General features: G+C 38.4%; 1 protein-coding gene across 2 annotated transcripts in view; it reads right to left on the reverse strand.

The window, feature by feature from the left end:
- Nucleotides 1-16,924, reverse strand: part of GPC6 (glypican 6) — a 1,204,448-nt gene that overhangs the window by 106,017 nt on the left and 1,081,507 nt on the right. For both annotated transcript variants that reach the window (XM_004457718.4, XM_058276506.2), the window contains exon 5: nucleotides 4,451-4,581. In XM_004457718.4, the coding sequence (XP_004457775.2) occupies nucleotides 4,451-4,581 (131 nt within the window). The remainder of the gene's footprint in view (nucleotides 1-4,450; nucleotides 4,582-16,924) is intronic.

The following is a 16,924-nucleotide window of genomic DNA, read 5'->3' on the forward strand; positions in this document are numbered from 1 at the left end:
GGTGGGTAACAGTGGCTGTGGAATACTGAGGGCTCTTCCTACAGTTGGTGAAGATCGAAAGTGGTGAATGGAATAGCTTGGTTGTGGTTTGAATAACTGGCAACTTGTGCTTCTCCTCAGTAGGTTCCCTGGCACATGTTTCGGGCAGCATCCCTTCCTTGGGTAGCTGCTTCCACTAAAGCTGAAGTCCATCTGGCCAGGCAGAAAGAGACTTGTTGAGGAAATAGTGCAAAATTTTGGGAAAATTCTTTTTATTAGAGTGGGACAGAGCTGGGCGGCAATCCAATTCTGCCACTCATTAGTGTATGACCTCAGACAAGCTACCTAATTCCCTAAACTTAACTTCTCTTACCTATAAAATGAGGAAATGGATGCTTACTTTATAAAATTGCAGTGGGGATTTGAAATAAATATGTAAGACATCTAGGAAAGAGACTGACACATGAGCAGGGACTCTGTTTTTCCCTCTGCTGTATTCTTTGTGCCTGGTACTTGGTAGGGTATTTGCTGAGTGAATATAGTAGGTGTTCAGCCAGTGGTGGTCACAATGACTATCGTTGTTCCTAGGTGATTCTATGTCCGAAAGGGAACCAAGAAAAGTTTAATATGTTATTGTCTCTCACCTTTGAAAATGTTATGCAAAGGGTATAAAAATCTAGAGATTGAAATCAGTCATAATGTTATGACCCAAATATTATAACTTGATTATACAACTTGTTACAGCCAGTACATTTTTTGGGAAAGGAATCTCAATGTTCTCTCCTGCAGCAGCCTAGCAGTGGGCTAAACTAGAGAAGAAAAATATTTTTTAAAAATTGATCTTTCACAAGACTGGAGCATGGACAATCATGGTGACAATAGATCATTTCATTAATCTGTAAATTACATTAAATTAAGACCTCAGTTATTAGGTACAAAAGATTAGCTACTGCTTCTTCCAGATATGATGAGAACTATGACATTGGGGGAGGAGGATTTCATGTCTGAACCTGTGGTGTGTTTTTTGCCTTCAGATACAGAAGGGAGAAGGTGGTAGAACTTTATATATATATATATATATTTAAAGATTTATTTTTTATTTATTTCTCTCCCGTTCCCCACCCCATCCCCTGTTGTCTGCTCTCTGTGTCCATTTGCTGTGTGTTCTTCTGTGTCTGCCTGTATTCTTGTCAGTGGCACCTGGAATCTGTGTCTCTTTTTGCTGCGTCAGCTCTCCGTGTGTGCGGTGCTGTTCCTGGGCAGGCTGCACATTTTTTGCACTGGGTGGCTCTCCTTAGGGGGTGTACTCCTTGTGCGTGGGGCTTCCCTACACGGGGGACACCCCTGCATGGTGCAGCACTCCTTGCGTGCATCGGCACTACATGTCGGCCAGCTCATCACATGGGACAGGAGGCCCTGGGTTTGAACCTTGGACCGCCCATGTGGTAGGTGGATGCCCTATCTGTTGAGCCAAATCTGCTTCGCAGAACCTTATATTTTTAACTCTTAAAACTTTTGGAAAATTTGGAAGCAATGGAACATTAGGCTAGATAAAAGAAATATTTAATTAAAATTTAGCAAGATGGAAAGCACTATGGTGTAGTTGTAAAGGGCCTGAAATTGGATCAGAAAGACAGACAACTTGAGTCTTCCTAGATTTACCCCCTGTTTCCTACCTTCTCATACAGGTTTCACTGAAGACTATTGAACTTTCCCTTAATAATTGATCTATTTGGCAAATATTTAGCTAATCTTGCCCTTTGATGAGATTGGCTCTTTAGTATTAACTCTTTAGTATCATTATAATGCAAAGATTAGCAATAAGGGTTTTGGAATCAGACACTCTTGTAACTTTCACTCACCAGGAGACCTCGGTAAATTACTTAAATTTTCTAAACCTTGGTTTCCTTACCTGCAAAATAGGAGTAAGTTCTATCTCACTGCAAGCATTGTTATAAATATTATATAATATAATCCATGTAAACCACTTACTATAGTCTCTAGCAGTAAGCACTCAACAAATAATGGGTTGGCAGTTATTAATATTGTTGCTTTTCTAAAAGAAGCTCTGGGAATGACTTCTATCAGAAAGCTGCTTTAATAAGATAAATGATTTCCAAGGACAAGTTGCCAATCATATCCAGGAGTAAAAACTCATTTTAATTTTTAAGCGTTACAACTCTCAGGATGTCTGGCTCTCAATTAGGAAACAGCTTTTGGTCTCACCCAAAGCTTGCCTATGAGAAGTTAACGACTTTTCTGTTTATGTAAAAACCCCAGCTACAGTCTGGAAACCAAGTTTAAATGTGATGAGATTGTTTATCAATGGTGACAAAGGGTTCCTTTGAAAAAAGGAGGAATTCAACCATCCAGGCTTTAGCTAGAATATAGACTGCGGGCTTCAGATCATGTGTTATTTCATGGATGTGATTTATAAGGAAAATAAAATCACATATTTCCAAATTCAAAATAAAATTCCATTCCCTTGATCAAATAAAACTTCTTTTCAGAACATATCCTATTCCTCAGCAAATCCTTTTGGTGCTTCCTGATAAATTTATCAAGATTCCAACCACTGTATTAAAGACTGGCTTTGCTTCTTCCTTAACACCCTCTTCCGGATCAGACTCCTGGTCTCCTATCCCTCTTTCCCCTAGAGCACACCTGCTCCTTTCTTCCTTACCCCTTCTTTACTTCCTTCCATCTCTTTTTCTATATGCCTTTCCAGATAAGTATTTTTTAAAATGTCTCATTTGACAGTTTTTGTACTATTATTTTATGACCCTTCATGCTGTAACCTCTCATGTGCTATGTCTAAATGCACTCTTACATATTCTATATTATTGCTACTCTTGATTTTGACATTTCTTATAGTGATATGTGTCTTTTGAAAGTACATTCTTTATTAACAGCAATTGTTATAATGTAGTTGGACCAATTCCATAGAAATGTCTCATCCACATTCTGGAAATAAAGAGAGTCTTATTGACCTCACGGAAAATTTTTGGTAGAGTATTTGACTTGAACGCGTAGGCACACACACCCATTGAAACAGACTTCTGCTTCTAAGAAGTGCATCATGGTCTCAAATCACAGGTACTCTCACCCATATGTTTTTCCATCACCTATTCTCCAGAGCTATTTTGAACATTGCAAACTTAGTGCCTAGTTATTCAAGCTTTGTTGGGGTATTTGCCCTCTCAAAACAACATTAACTAGTTTCTAGGCAGTAGATCTGAGAGATAAAGATGATTGAAAATGGACTTTCATGGAACCCCCAACCTTGCCATTTCTCCAACAAGTAATAGCAATTTGGAGCATCTTCCTTTACACAGGCTACCCCAAGCTCATCAAAACCCACAACGAGGCCAGTGAAAGGTTGTGCCCAGCACCTCACACAGAGAGAAAAAGACCCAGGCCTAATCCCCTCTTATCCCACTTCCTAATAGTTTACCATGAAAGGCCCAACTCTAGTTTGATCCATATTCAGCGAAGGAGATCTCATAGGATTCCATGGCTCTCTTTCTACTCTGCAATTTTTCTCACCACTTGTCCCCTCCCCCTTGATTCTATTTGAAATATCTTTCACAAAGGGATTTAAAAAATATAAGAAAGCTAAGCATGCAACTGTTCTACATGACATTTTAGTGTGGATGACTTCCAATTAAAATGCAATCACTAACCCAGCAGGTTAAAAGGACTGACATTGATATGGCTAGGCAGGGAGGATGGTAAAGACAACAGAAGGGCACTGTGCAGTCATCAGTGTGGGAGAAAACAGGTAATGAAGGGAAAGACTGGAGACCCACTGCAAACTCTTAATTTTGCTTAACGTGGGATCTGTTTATCTTCAACTGGACGGAGACAAATAAAAATTGTGCACTTGATATTTGTGTTCTGCACCTGTAAACCCAGGAGCTCTGTCTCATGTGATTTATGAAAATGTACTTTTTAAAAAAATGTGTGGTTGACTTCATACAACGGAGTATTTTTCCCTAAGATTCATTAATGAAGGTTGCACCATAGTCTTAAAAGGAAGTCAGATGGGATGTTTAATTATTTATAATTTAACATATAGAATATTTGCCTGGTTTGCACAGCTGAAGATATTATTAGAAATTACTGAGAGAGAAAATAGGATGAGAGTGTGCAGAAATTTCAAACATTAAAAAAAAAAATTCTCCTTCAAATTGCTCATGAATGTGAGGGATTAGTCAACATACCAGGGCTCTCTGAAACTTTCTGGCAGCCAATAACTTCTCCATGATTGAGTAGTTGTGAACTAAAAGACTCTTTCCCTTCTCAATGCCATTTTGTTAGACATTTTTAATGAAGTAGCAAATTTGTGGCTGAACAGGAAAAGCTCACTGACAACGTATTAGAATTTATAATCCCGACCGACATATCTAGTTAATTCATTTCTAGATCACTGCACTTTCCTTTTTAGGAGATACATGACTAATGCAAATACCTTTGCAGACACCTGCATGCTGTTTTCCTGCATGTTCATAATGGCTTCAGAAATCTTGACATCTATAGGGTCCATGACCGACTCAATGTTGAACGGTCCTTCCAGTCTTTCTGCCACCAGAAGCATTGCATCTGTTAAAATACAGGAACATGATTTATTGGTGAATTGGGAAATCCAGGTTCTTAACTGGTGTTAGACATTTCTAAAGCAACTAGCTGAAAAATAAACATTGATTTAAGTGTTTTATTTGCTTTTATATAGTCCAATATAAAATGGATAACTAAATACTAAAATAGAGTTTTATTTCATTTGAAGATTTTTAAATTATTTTTAAAATATAGAACCAGGTCTGAAAAATGAGACAACTAGTCCATATTAAGAGAGGTGAAACATATCTAACAACTCAACATGAAGAAAAAATAGTATGAGGTCAGGGATTAATTGCATTTAAAAAGTGGAGTCTGACCTCTCCTTTCCTGGTATATAGGAACAATGTGGAAAAGTGGAGAAGTACTGATTTGTGAGTATGGATGTACAAGTGTCAAGACCCAGCTCAAGCACATTTACCTGTGCGAAGCATTTCTGGGTTTCTCAAGAACAATGTACCTGCCCCTGCTTTGCACTATTATTCTACTTAGCCTGCCTTCCTGTTTTTGCACTTTGGCTACTCTTGAAGCTAGGTGAACTTGTCTTGTTCTTGTGTATTCAAGGTCTACTATAGTATCTATCACAGAGGAAGCTCGCAAATATGTCTATGAAATTAGAGTGAATTTAATTGAACTGATCTTTTCTTAGGGAAGTGTTAGTTTTCTAGAGAAGATAGTAATAGTAATATGGAGGCAAGAGCTATGAACTAGTCCTTGATTGGTCCCAGCTAGCAGTATGGATATGAGAAACTCATTGAACTCACTGACTGCAGGTTGGTGAGGTGTTTAAAAGAGACTGGTGATAGGAAATCTCTCAGTATCTATGGTGTGAGGCACACAACCATTTCTAGGCCACTGAAACCAGCCCAGCCTGCACCTTTGGTATCCAAGCATAGTTTGGTAACTCATTCTCCACCAGGCCTGACCAACAGAGGTTTTTGGAAATGGGGCTACTGAAACTTGAAATGTGGTTAGTATGGTTGAGGGATTGAATTTAATTAATTCAATTTGCTTTAATTAATTTAAATATAATTTAAAATAACCACTTGTGGCTAGTGGTTACCATATTGAATAGCACAGCCTAGACTTTCGACATACAGACTCAACAGAGCTCAAACTTACCAATTGTTAAATGTCTTGGGAGCCAATCTTAAAACACTTTCTTTTTGTCAAAGTAATACATGTTTATTATCAAGCATTTAAAGGAAGCAGAAGAGATATATACCCCCATAATCCCATTTCCAAGAACATGTGGTAAAGAGTTTGGTATATGCTTCTTTCCTTTATGTACAAATTTTTAAAGCATGCAATTGGAAACATACTGAACATATATCATGTAAGCTGCTTTCTAAATGGAATATATTATTAATTTAAAACACTTTTCATAGTAGCTGTTTTATAGTAGTAGTGCAAGAGAAACCAAATTTGATTTCTATTAAACAGAAGGCATTAACATGTTCAACTAAACTCCAATATCAAACATCTGCCAGAGTTATAAATAGCTATGAATCAGACTGGTAAGTCTTTTAAGACAGATGACTTTTTGTAAGAAAGATACGGTACTATCTGGGAAGCAGATCCACAATTTTAAAGCACGCCAGGCTTTGTAAATAGCATCAGCTATTACAACTATCAACTGGTGTTCTCATCCCAGCCCCACAGCCGAGTCCCTGCTGTGCTCCTTGTGGCATGATTGAGAGTATACGCATCCAGGGAAACATGGGATGCCCTGGAAAGGTCCCTTTATCCCACCCTGTGTCCTCAGTACTGTGTCCCATACTATTCCCATGTACACAAGTGATGTGAAAAATGTATGTTTGGACAAGGGCTCAAAAAGTAACTCTAACAACAGATTTTCTGATGCTTTCCTTATGCAATGCAAACCTATCTATATATGTCACAGCAGGATCTTGTAACTAAAGTGGCTGTTTCTCCAGATCTTAATGACCTAATTATTTGGCAATGTGGACAGAGGATGAACATTGTTTGGTTTTTATATGTTGATATTAAAGATGTTTTCTCCTTGAAGGTTTTGGAAGGCGGCCAAATATTGCCTGAGAGCTGATCTGCTTCTCTGGGGGTTTTATATATATATAAAATATTTATATAAATATATATAAAATCTCCTTTACTCTAAGACTTTCCAGCAGGTTTTTGGTGAAGAGTAATTATGACAAATGAGCAAATTTCTCTGGATAAGGGAATTCTGCTAAAAGAATCAAAAAATCCTTGGGCAGGAAAAAGATTTCATACACGGAGTTTCCAACCAATGCAGTGAAAGGAACTAATAACTAAAGGGGTACGTAAATGTGTGTTTTTTTATATGTATTTGTAAACCAGTATACAAATGGTGCTGGCCCAGCACACTATATGTATCCAGTGGATAAATGGAATGGATATATTAATAGCAACAACCTCCTCTAGACTTAAAGTCTAAAAGCAGTTGGTGCCTTAAGCAAAGAGGACAAATCTTTGGATTAGATTGTAAGAATTTAACATAGAGCAATGGTTTGAATTTATGGGCTGTACTCTGAGAACCTTCTTACTTTCCCTTTTGTAGGTGAGGCAAGAAGATGCTTGATTTATATCATTAGGTTGGAAATTTTCTCTTTGGGAATTTTTTTCCCCCATGCTCTTTCCACATCACAGGGCTTGCCTTTTAGTTTCCTTAGCCTGCAAGCTCATCTTCTCTCCTCTATCCATGTCCACCCCATCCTTGAGATAAAAATTGCTCAAAGATCAATCTCTCCCAAGCAGCTGTCTCTTGCTAGTGGAGAAAGTGATCCTATTGATGATTCAGCACTCTTAAAGATACAGGCAAATGGCCACACCCAAATTGCTTGTCCCTGAATTTCCATTTTTTACCTCAATTCAGTTGCTTTATTGTGAAAACGAATTTAAGATGACCAATCTTCAATGTAGGTATGTTTCTATTTTTCCTTGAATTTAGGTCACTAGTCAGAACACACTACTTTAATCTATTATCTGGTTTTGGCTGTTACTAATTTTCAAAAAACAAAACGAAACAATATAAATACAAATATTTAACTACATAGAATTAGATTGTCCTTTGAGGACTCAAAAGCCAATTTAGATAGTCTCAAAAAATCTCATCATTATAAAGAGTAGAAATTATTATTGTGCTGATCAACTAGAGTCTTATAAATAGAAACATCTTAATAAATATTTAAATATATAAATGTGCATGAATATATTGACAGTCTATGGTGCTTTAACAGAAAAAATTATTCTAATTACTGGAAAACCTCAGACAAAATTGTGTGTGAGGCATCTACATAAAATAACATGTATGACTGATTATAGCTATGTAAAATATTTAGGTTTACGGTAAGAATGAGAGGAATAAAGGGAAGTAAATAGTGGTGTTTGGGATTTATATTTTTCCCACTATAAAGTTATTTATGCAATTAAATTAGTTGACTGAAGATGAGATAAACCTATATAAATAACTGGTATATAGACATCCACAAGCAGAAAAAAATTTTTTTAATGAAAATACATTATTCATATGACACGGTCTCACCCCAAGGGTCTCTATTTTTATTCTAAATATGTATGACAGGATTCCCCAGGGCCACACAAGGTAAAGCAGTTTTTCAGTAAACTTTTTCTGCATTTTACATTGCCACTACAAAGGATCACATTTACAGCAAACAGACTTTAGACTGTAGTTCAGACACATATGAGGTGAGAGTGTCAATGAAAAGCCAGTTGTCCGGCCCAGGGACTCTGAAAAGGCTCAGCGCACATGGCAGTGCCTCCTCAGCTTAGTCCCAGCTGGCAGGAAATCTGTGCCGCCCACCCAGAAGCCAAGCACACCCTGCTTAGCTAGACTGTCTCCCACTTGACGGACAGCCATCACCAGTCATCCTCCTCTGGTTAAAGGAGAACCTTCTCTCTGCCTTGGGGGTAAGGGAAGCTGTGTCTTCCGACATCTCAGACTCCTTCTCATTCCAAGGAGAAGAAAACAGGAAATAATTTTATGGCATCAGGGCAGTTGTTGATAAGTTTCTCTGAAACCAATTAAACCACAACATGGCTCTAAGTTACTCCTGTGCTATCTTAATTATCTCTGTGCTGTTTGTATTTTGAAATATTTGGAACATTATTTTTAACTGTACTCTTGGAGCTGTTATTTATTGCCAATTAAACTTAGACCGTCATTGTATGTCAGCTAATGATTGGCTGATCCTCTCCAAGCATATCCACTACATAGTCCAAGTTTCCTTTCTCTGTAAACAAAAGACTCTTGCCTTACTCAAGCAGTATATATCATTTTCTTTCTAAATGGAGAATAAAACTTAGATAGATTAGAAATCACTAATATTTCAGCACAAGCTTCTGATGTTCACCAACAGACACTGACTCAGAAGCTTATTCTGCATTTGGTACAGGGGAAGTATGTAGCAGCTCAACCAGAAGGTGCCCACCCAAAGGTAAGGAGCCACACTGCAGGTAGAGCTGTACTGCTGGGCCAAGGCAGGAATGATGGCTGTGGAGTGGGGGGTGCCTGCCCTGGAAGGCTGGGAGATAATGCATGAGTCAATTTCACAAAGCCTCATTTTCTTCATCTGTGAAATGGAGATTATGACAGTGTCTACCTCAGAGTGATGGTGTGAGGATGAACTGAGATAGTGCTTGCAAAAAACTGTTAGCACAATACCTGACACGTCTCAGGCACTATCCATGGGCAGTGGAAGTGGAAAGGAGTGGACCAATTTGCAAGATAGTTTGAAGGAATTGTTGACAGCAATGGATATGAGGAGTCAGGGGTAAAAGGCACATTGATGACTTTAAGATTAGTTGGTGTTCTTCTGTATGTTCAATTAATGCTTTCTTAATAGCTGCTTTTTGACAGATGGGTTCATTACTAAGTGTTATAAAGTTGCCTTATTTTCTCCTGGTGTGCCCCTTTATCAATTAAAGATGATAACAAAGATTTTGACACTGTTCCCTTTGTGTGGGGAAGTTTTTGTCCCTTCCCCTTGAATCTAGGTGGGCTCTGTGACTCTTGTAACTAATAGAATTCAGCGGAAGTGATTCTGTCCCAGTTTCCAGACCTGTATTTAAGAGACCACGGTTTCCATTCCCCATCTCTTGCAAGATACTAGAGACCACTATGCTGGAGAGGTCACGTGCAGGCATCTTAGTTGACAGTTGTACCAGAGCCCAGCCTTTGAGGCATGCTGCCAAGGTGCCAGGCATATGGGTGAAGCCATCAGCCCATCTGTCATCTGACAGATGGTGCCCCCAGTCAACACCAGGTAGATTGAAGCCTTGGCCAAATTCCTCCTCTATAACATGGTGATTTACAGTAATATGGCGGTGGTTTTAAGCTGATACATTTTGGGAAAATTTGTTACATAGCAATAGAAAACCGGAGCAGCTAAATTATGATATTTACAAACTATTCATGGAGAATTTCCCCATGTTCTTTGACAAGAACTATATTTTCAGAATTATAGTCAGTTGATTTTAAACAAATTAAACATTTAGGATGTATCCCCTGCTCACAAACATTGGAATGGTCAAGACAAAATAAAATGTTGCCCTAAAAGGAACACACAAAGAATCTGCTCTTAGTTTGTGGAGTGGTAAGATATAACAAATGCAACCAGCTACCTCAGATTAGGATTTATGTTTCCCCTGGGATGTGAGCATGAGAGAGATATAGAGTAAGTTCGGAAGAAGGAGAACACTCGGATTTTTACCAAAGTATTTGCTTTTATGAGGAGCAAAAGCTCTGACACATGGAGCTAGACATTCTCTCTGATCTTTTGATGGTGTTGGCTTGAAATCTATCCTTCCACAGGGATTCCTGAATATTTATGCTCTTCTAGGATATACATATTAAGTATGAATTTATGTGATCATACAAATATATTTTTATTTCTTGAAAAAAGGAGATGCAAGTCAGAAATGACTTTGCTGAAAGCCACTGCCTTTTAAATTGGAAGATAATGATTTTCAAAACCTTTTAGACGAAGTAAGAAGTCCTTTCTTTTTAAATGAGATGTTAGGAAGCCTTTCCAAAGTAATTAGAAGGTAGAAAGAACCTTGGAAATTCACATCAAATAAATTCAATTCCATTTAATAAGCATTTGTTATGTGCTGCGGAGTGCCATTTGTCACTATAAATTGGTGGGGGATACAAAAGCCGTCCACGGTTGCCATCTTCAGGGAGTTTACAATCTTTCTGAAGGAGTACAAGTTAAGCATATGAAAATTTTTTTTCTTCCTTTGACATAAATTTGAGCTAAAGCTAATAACATGCCATTTAAAAGTTCTCATCAAATCTTCTAACTTTGTCCCAGCAGTCTAATCTTCAAAAATGAAATCTATAAGCACAATCTACTTTATTATCTTGTTTGATCAGAATTCAGCAGCACCCAGTTTGGTTTTTTATTAGAAGCAATGCTTGCTCATTTTTTCATCTGGCAGCACCATTTAAGCCAAATCAATATATACTTGCCCCACTGAGAAGCTTGCAAATGAATTTTTAAAAATCAAGCAATTTTAAAAGCATCCTGGTAAATTCATTCATTTGCACCCAGTTACTCACTAAAGGAACAAGAAAAAGAAAGGCGTCCATGTGATATGTAGGCTCATTCATGCCCTGACATGGATAGAGCCTGTGGCCTCTGCTGTCCACCGTGGTTTTCCCGAAGCCTCGCACACTGAGGACACACATCCTTTGCTTTCACTCCCTTGACAAATTAAAAGGCTTGTGAGACATTCGACAGAAATGTACTTCAAAGGCGAGGCCTGGAAAGAGAAAACAATTCCTGGGGACAGGCGCACCCAATCAGGATAAGCAGAGAAAAGCCAGAAGAGCGCAGAGTTGAGAGTAGGGAACTCGAGTTTATGTAGTCAAAATGCCCCTGCCTTTTTGGAATTTAATAAGCTTTTGTTTTCACTTTTTAAAGGCAATTCTATAGTTAAGACACTTGGACTTTCAGAATTCAGATGACTAAGATGGTCCGACAGGGAGGCTATTCCTCTCCCCACCCCCATCACCTCTGAATTTTTGAACTGCTCATTCCCCTAACTTCTGGCTTTGCTCCTCTCTAATCTTTCCTTTGACTTTGTGGTCAGAGTGGTCCTTACAGAATGCAAATCTGATTGGGTCACTGCCCTGCTCCAAGAGTGGCCGCTGCCTTTGGGATAAGTCTTAACCTGCTAGCCTGGGGTTAGAAAGGTCATTTATCACCTGGCCCCTGTCCACCTTAGCGGTCTTGTCTCCTGCCATTGCCCGAGCCGCAGTGCCCTGGTGCCGGGCACGCGAACTCTCCTCTCAGAGCACAGTCAGAATCCTGTAAGTGACATTGATGTGACTACACTCTCTCCAGGTGGTCAATCCTTCCTGAAACCAAATGCAGACAAATTTTCCCAAACACAGATTTGTTGTCATTCCATCTGCTGAAGAACTTAAAAGGGATTCATAATCTAACTCCACCTCTCCCTCTAATTCATTTCCCACTACTCAACATATCCTGGGGTTTTCTGAGATTAAAAATAATGCAGCAGTGAATAGCCGTGTACATAATTCATTTAACACATGTACAAATAAATCTTTTGGATAACATCTTAGAAGTGAAACTGGCAGGTCAGAGATATGGGTGTTTGAATTTTTGATAGCTCTTGCCAAAGTTCTCTTCATAAAAGCTGTACCTGTTTACATTCCCACTAGCAATATATGCCAGTGTCTGGCCCTCTAACTCTCAAACTTTTAGATGTTAAGATCAAATGTCTGGATCTTTGCCAATCTGATAGGATAAGAAATGGCAGCTCAGTGTGGTTCCACTTGCATTTCCCTCATAAATAAATTTAAACATTTAGAAATGTATTTAAAAGCCATTTCTAGTGCTTATTCTCCTTATATTCTTAGTACATTAATTTTTCTGTTGGATTATTGTTTTTTTTTATGTAAAGGAGTTTCTTTTTTCTTTAATATATTAAGGAAAGCAGCCCTTTTGTGATAGGAATTGTTTATGGTGGTTTTTGCGATGCAGAAAATTTTAATTTTGTCATCAAATATAACAATCGCTTAGCTTAATTTTTCTTGGTCTATCGTCATATTTATACAGGCACTCTTTTTTCCACAATCACCTCTGACCTAATCTACTACCATTCTTTTTTTTTTTTTCAAGATTTATTTTTTATTTATTTCTCTCCCCTCCACCCCCCCCAGTTGTCTGCTCTCTGTGTCCATTCACTTTGTGTTCTTCTGTGACCGCTTCTATCCTTATCAGTGGCACCAGTGTTTCTTTTCGTTGGGTCATCTTGCTGTGTCAGCTCTCCGTGTGTGCAGCGCCATTCTTGGGCAGGCTGTACTTTCTTTTGTGCTGGGCGGCTCTCCTGACAGCGTGCACTCCTGGCGCATGGGGCTCCCCTATGGGGGACACCCCTGCTTGGCATGGCACTCCTTGTGTGCATCAGCACTGTGCATGGGCCAGCTCCAAATGGGTCAAGGAGGCCTGGGGTTTGGCCCGCTACCTCCCACGTGGTAGGCGGACACCCAATCTATTGGGCCAGGTCTACTTCCCGCCCATTCATTTTTTACTCACTGGCTTCCTTGCAGTTCTTTGAATAAGGCCAGGCATTCTCCTGCAGCAGGGCCTTTGCATTTACTGTTCCCGATCTACCTGGAAGTTATGTAGATAACTTGCTCTTTAGATTTCTACCCAAATACTTGCTCTTCAAACACTTGCTCTTAGCTCCCTGCCCAAATGCCAGTTGCAGAAAAGCCTTTTAAATCTCCTACAAACTTTCAGCCACTCTAAACCCATTGCTTTATTCTTCATAACTCTTATCACAACTGACTTGATATATATATTGTCTCAATGTTATTGTTCCTCTTGTCCCACCATTATATAATCTTGAAGAGGGCATGGACTTGACTTGTTTTGTTCACTGCTGTAGCCCAAACTCCTAGAACAAGTCCTGGATCCTAAGAGGTGTTCAGTGACTATTAAGTGAATTAGTGGAACAGATTTTTAAAAAAATCCTCCTATATTTTCTTCCAGTAACTTAAAAAAAAATTAACTTGCCCCTGCCCCCACCCCTGCCCTATAACTCCCAGACCCTAATCTCCTGCCATGCACACCATAGCAAAAATCAAATGCCTGCACAATTTTAGTGGCACTGGTCTACAGGATAAATGGCCCTTCTGTGGCTTTTGATGCGGTATAATATAGATGAAGAGTTTCTGTGGGAATTTAGAATCTTATTGTATTTTTTTTATTAGATAGAAATAACTTTTAGTTCTTTTAGCTTGAAATTGAAAAGTATGGTTGGTTTTGTTACTGTAAGAGGTCATTTCTAGGTTAATCTGAAAAAAACATGCTGTCATTTTTGGCTTTACCAAACAAGGTAGTTCCGGTTGCTTCTCAGGACTCCCAGTTTGCCGTTCACCTCAAAACAATCTCTGGGATGAATGTCATTTTTGTTTATTCACTATAATTTTCCACATTCACTAAACATCAAACTGATGATCATCTTTTGCCTACATACAGTGGTTAGGCCTATTAAAAATAACTTTTAAAAAGATCTAACCATGGCAGGAGTCAGCTTTCACTAAAGAAAACATAGTACCAAACAGTGAGGTAAACAATAGAAAATGGAAGTGAACCAATTAAATGCCATTTAAATGTACAGATGTCTGACTCAGAAATAAAACAGGACAGATACCCAGAATAATTACAGTTAACTAAAGCACTAAAGCCAAATAATAGAGAATTTAATGAACATAACTGTTTACTTTGAAACCAAATCCAGGAAGAGGAGGAGGAAACAAATATACAAACTAATTTAATTCTGAAACCAGTGCAAACAAAAAGGGTCATTTTGCATCAACACTGCAAAAGAAAATGCAAATTGTGGGGAAAAATAATACATTAGTAATCCTAGTACAGTTCAGAAATTAGAATCTACAGGATTCATTTTCAGAAGCTGGTTTCTTTTTAGTGGAATGATGCATTGTAGTTCATAAAAATATAATATATTCATGTAAGTATCGTCTCCCTGCTATATTATATTCTGAAGTGTTTAGTCACATCACAAGCTACAGAGAATAGACTGTGTAAATAATGAATTTGATGGGCATCACAGTGTATACTACCAGCCATAACCCATTATTTAAATTTTTATTTTCATTCTTTATATGTATAAATTTTTATACCATTGGTAGTTGGGATTGTTCAAATAATTCACATCAACCTATCAGTCTTTGTCCTGAAAATAAATCATAGAGTTTAAGGGATAAAGAGTTCATAAATATCTTTCCGAGAGAAGGACCATGTTATTTTTATATCCCTAATGATTCTTATGGTTTTTGGTATGTAGTGGGTTAATTTGGACCAACCAATTGGGTTTATAGTTTAGAAAACTGACATCCAAAGTAGGAAAGTAACTCATTCAATAAGAGCTGCAGTCCCCTGGACTGGAGCCTCTATCCTTTCTTGCTATGTTCTGTACACTGAACAACTAAACTGCTCAAATAGCATCAATGTCCCTATCCAGTATTTTATTTGCTTACTAAATTCCAAGTGTGTCACCATTTTTAAAGAGAATATAGAAGAAAAAGCAATAGATGATTGATGATAAAGCTACAGTCCTTTTTCTCATATTTACTTTCCTCTGTGTTCTCCCCCCAGTCAGCTTCTAAGTAAGCCTCTCTTAGTGACCATGTTCCTTCAATGACCAAGATTCTGAACTGTCCTCAGTAAACCTATAAAAACACTCATATTCCTCCTTACTCTTTATTAACTTGGATATTACCTTTAGAGTCACTTTGACTCCTCTGCCAGCGGGGATGGTAGTGCTCTGTCTTTTAAGAAGTAACACGGACAGAGAAATATCATGGGTTGTGTGTCAGGTACACCTGCCTTGAAAACTGTAACCTTGACCAACCTCTGTGAGCCTTTCCTCCTCTGTTATAACAGAGTTACTTCCTATGTCACTGTAAGGATTAAATACATCAGGCACGGAGTGCAACAAATGCTTTTGGGATGCTCTTATTATGATATCTTTATGGAGAGACTTCCTTTCATTTTCCAACAGATGTAATATTGAAGGTTCCATTTCACCATCATCCATGTACTTGTAGACCCTCATAACAGAGGGTAGTATCCAGTCTCACCCCTTTATTTTATGGAGAAGGACAGGAAGGAGCTAGTATGTGCCCTGGCATGGGTGGCAGGGCTGTGACCATTGCCCGCATCACTGTCTTTCAGGCAGCTGTCTTCCTCTTCCGTCATGCTACTCTTTCTCTACCATGAGCCAATCTATCATGAAGAAAAGGGTTCAGTTAAAGCATATTAAAGAGTTAATCATTGAAACAAAAAAGACTAATTTTTTTTTTTTGCCAGTATACTACAGTTAAGCATTTCTTCTATTTTTCTCTCCTTTGCCCTAAAAGTTAATAAAGCAAATCACCCCAGAGACCATTTGTTCCTGTAGTACAAGGGCTTGCAACCTACATGGAATGAATCATGAGTGTCTCCCAGAACCAATAAAAAATAAATAAATGAAAAGTCAGGTGTGTTGTCAGCATTCCCTGCTGAGTCCAAAGAGAGTGATTAGTGGGCAATTCAGTAAGCAAGGGGAGCCCTTTTCTCCTCCGTGTGTGTACTCTGTTATTATTAAAAATATATATATTTATTATTTTGTTGCTCAGTGCCATGTGAACCAAAAGGAAAATGAAAAAAAGGGCAGTATGTCCTGTATCAGGGGTCACCAGACCCAAAGAAAAAAGCTGGATTGTTTTAAAAATGAAAAAAACAAAACAAAACTCATTTTAAGGGGTGATGACTTCATCTCTTCTCAGTTGAGACTTACCCGGTGAAATGGCAAGATAAATTTTGTTATTTGCTTTGCCTTTACATCTTGTTTAAAGTTATCTGCAAAATACTCTACTTTCCAACCATGCGGGGGGTGGGGGAGGGGGTGGGAGAGAAAGAAGACTTCGAGATCCAGACAGAATCCATTGTAGAGAGGGACAGATTATTCCAAGGGTATAAAGTACCATTTATAAACAATATCCACAGTAGCTATGTAATAACAATACACATACTTATGCAGCACTTTCATTGGGCCTGGTACTGCCCTAATGGCTTAGGCATAGGGGTTCATTTTAGTAGGAACTACCATTATTCCCTTTAAAGGTCATGGAGATTGAGACCTTAGAGGTGAAATAAATGACCCCGAGTCTCATAGGCTGTGGATTATTAGAATAGGTCCTGTTCATTGCAGGCAAGACTTAAGACCCGTGAGTTGCCAGGACTTGCCAGTGTAGCTAAGGAGACCT

Source organism: Dasypus novemcinctus, chromosome 15 (genome assembly GCF_030445035.2).
Source record: "Dasypus novemcinctus isolate mDasNov1 chromosome 15, mDasNov1.1.hap2, whole genome shotgun sequence".
NCBI lineage: Eukaryota > Metazoa > Chordata > Mammalia > Cingulata > Dasypodidae > Dasypus > Dasypus novemcinctus.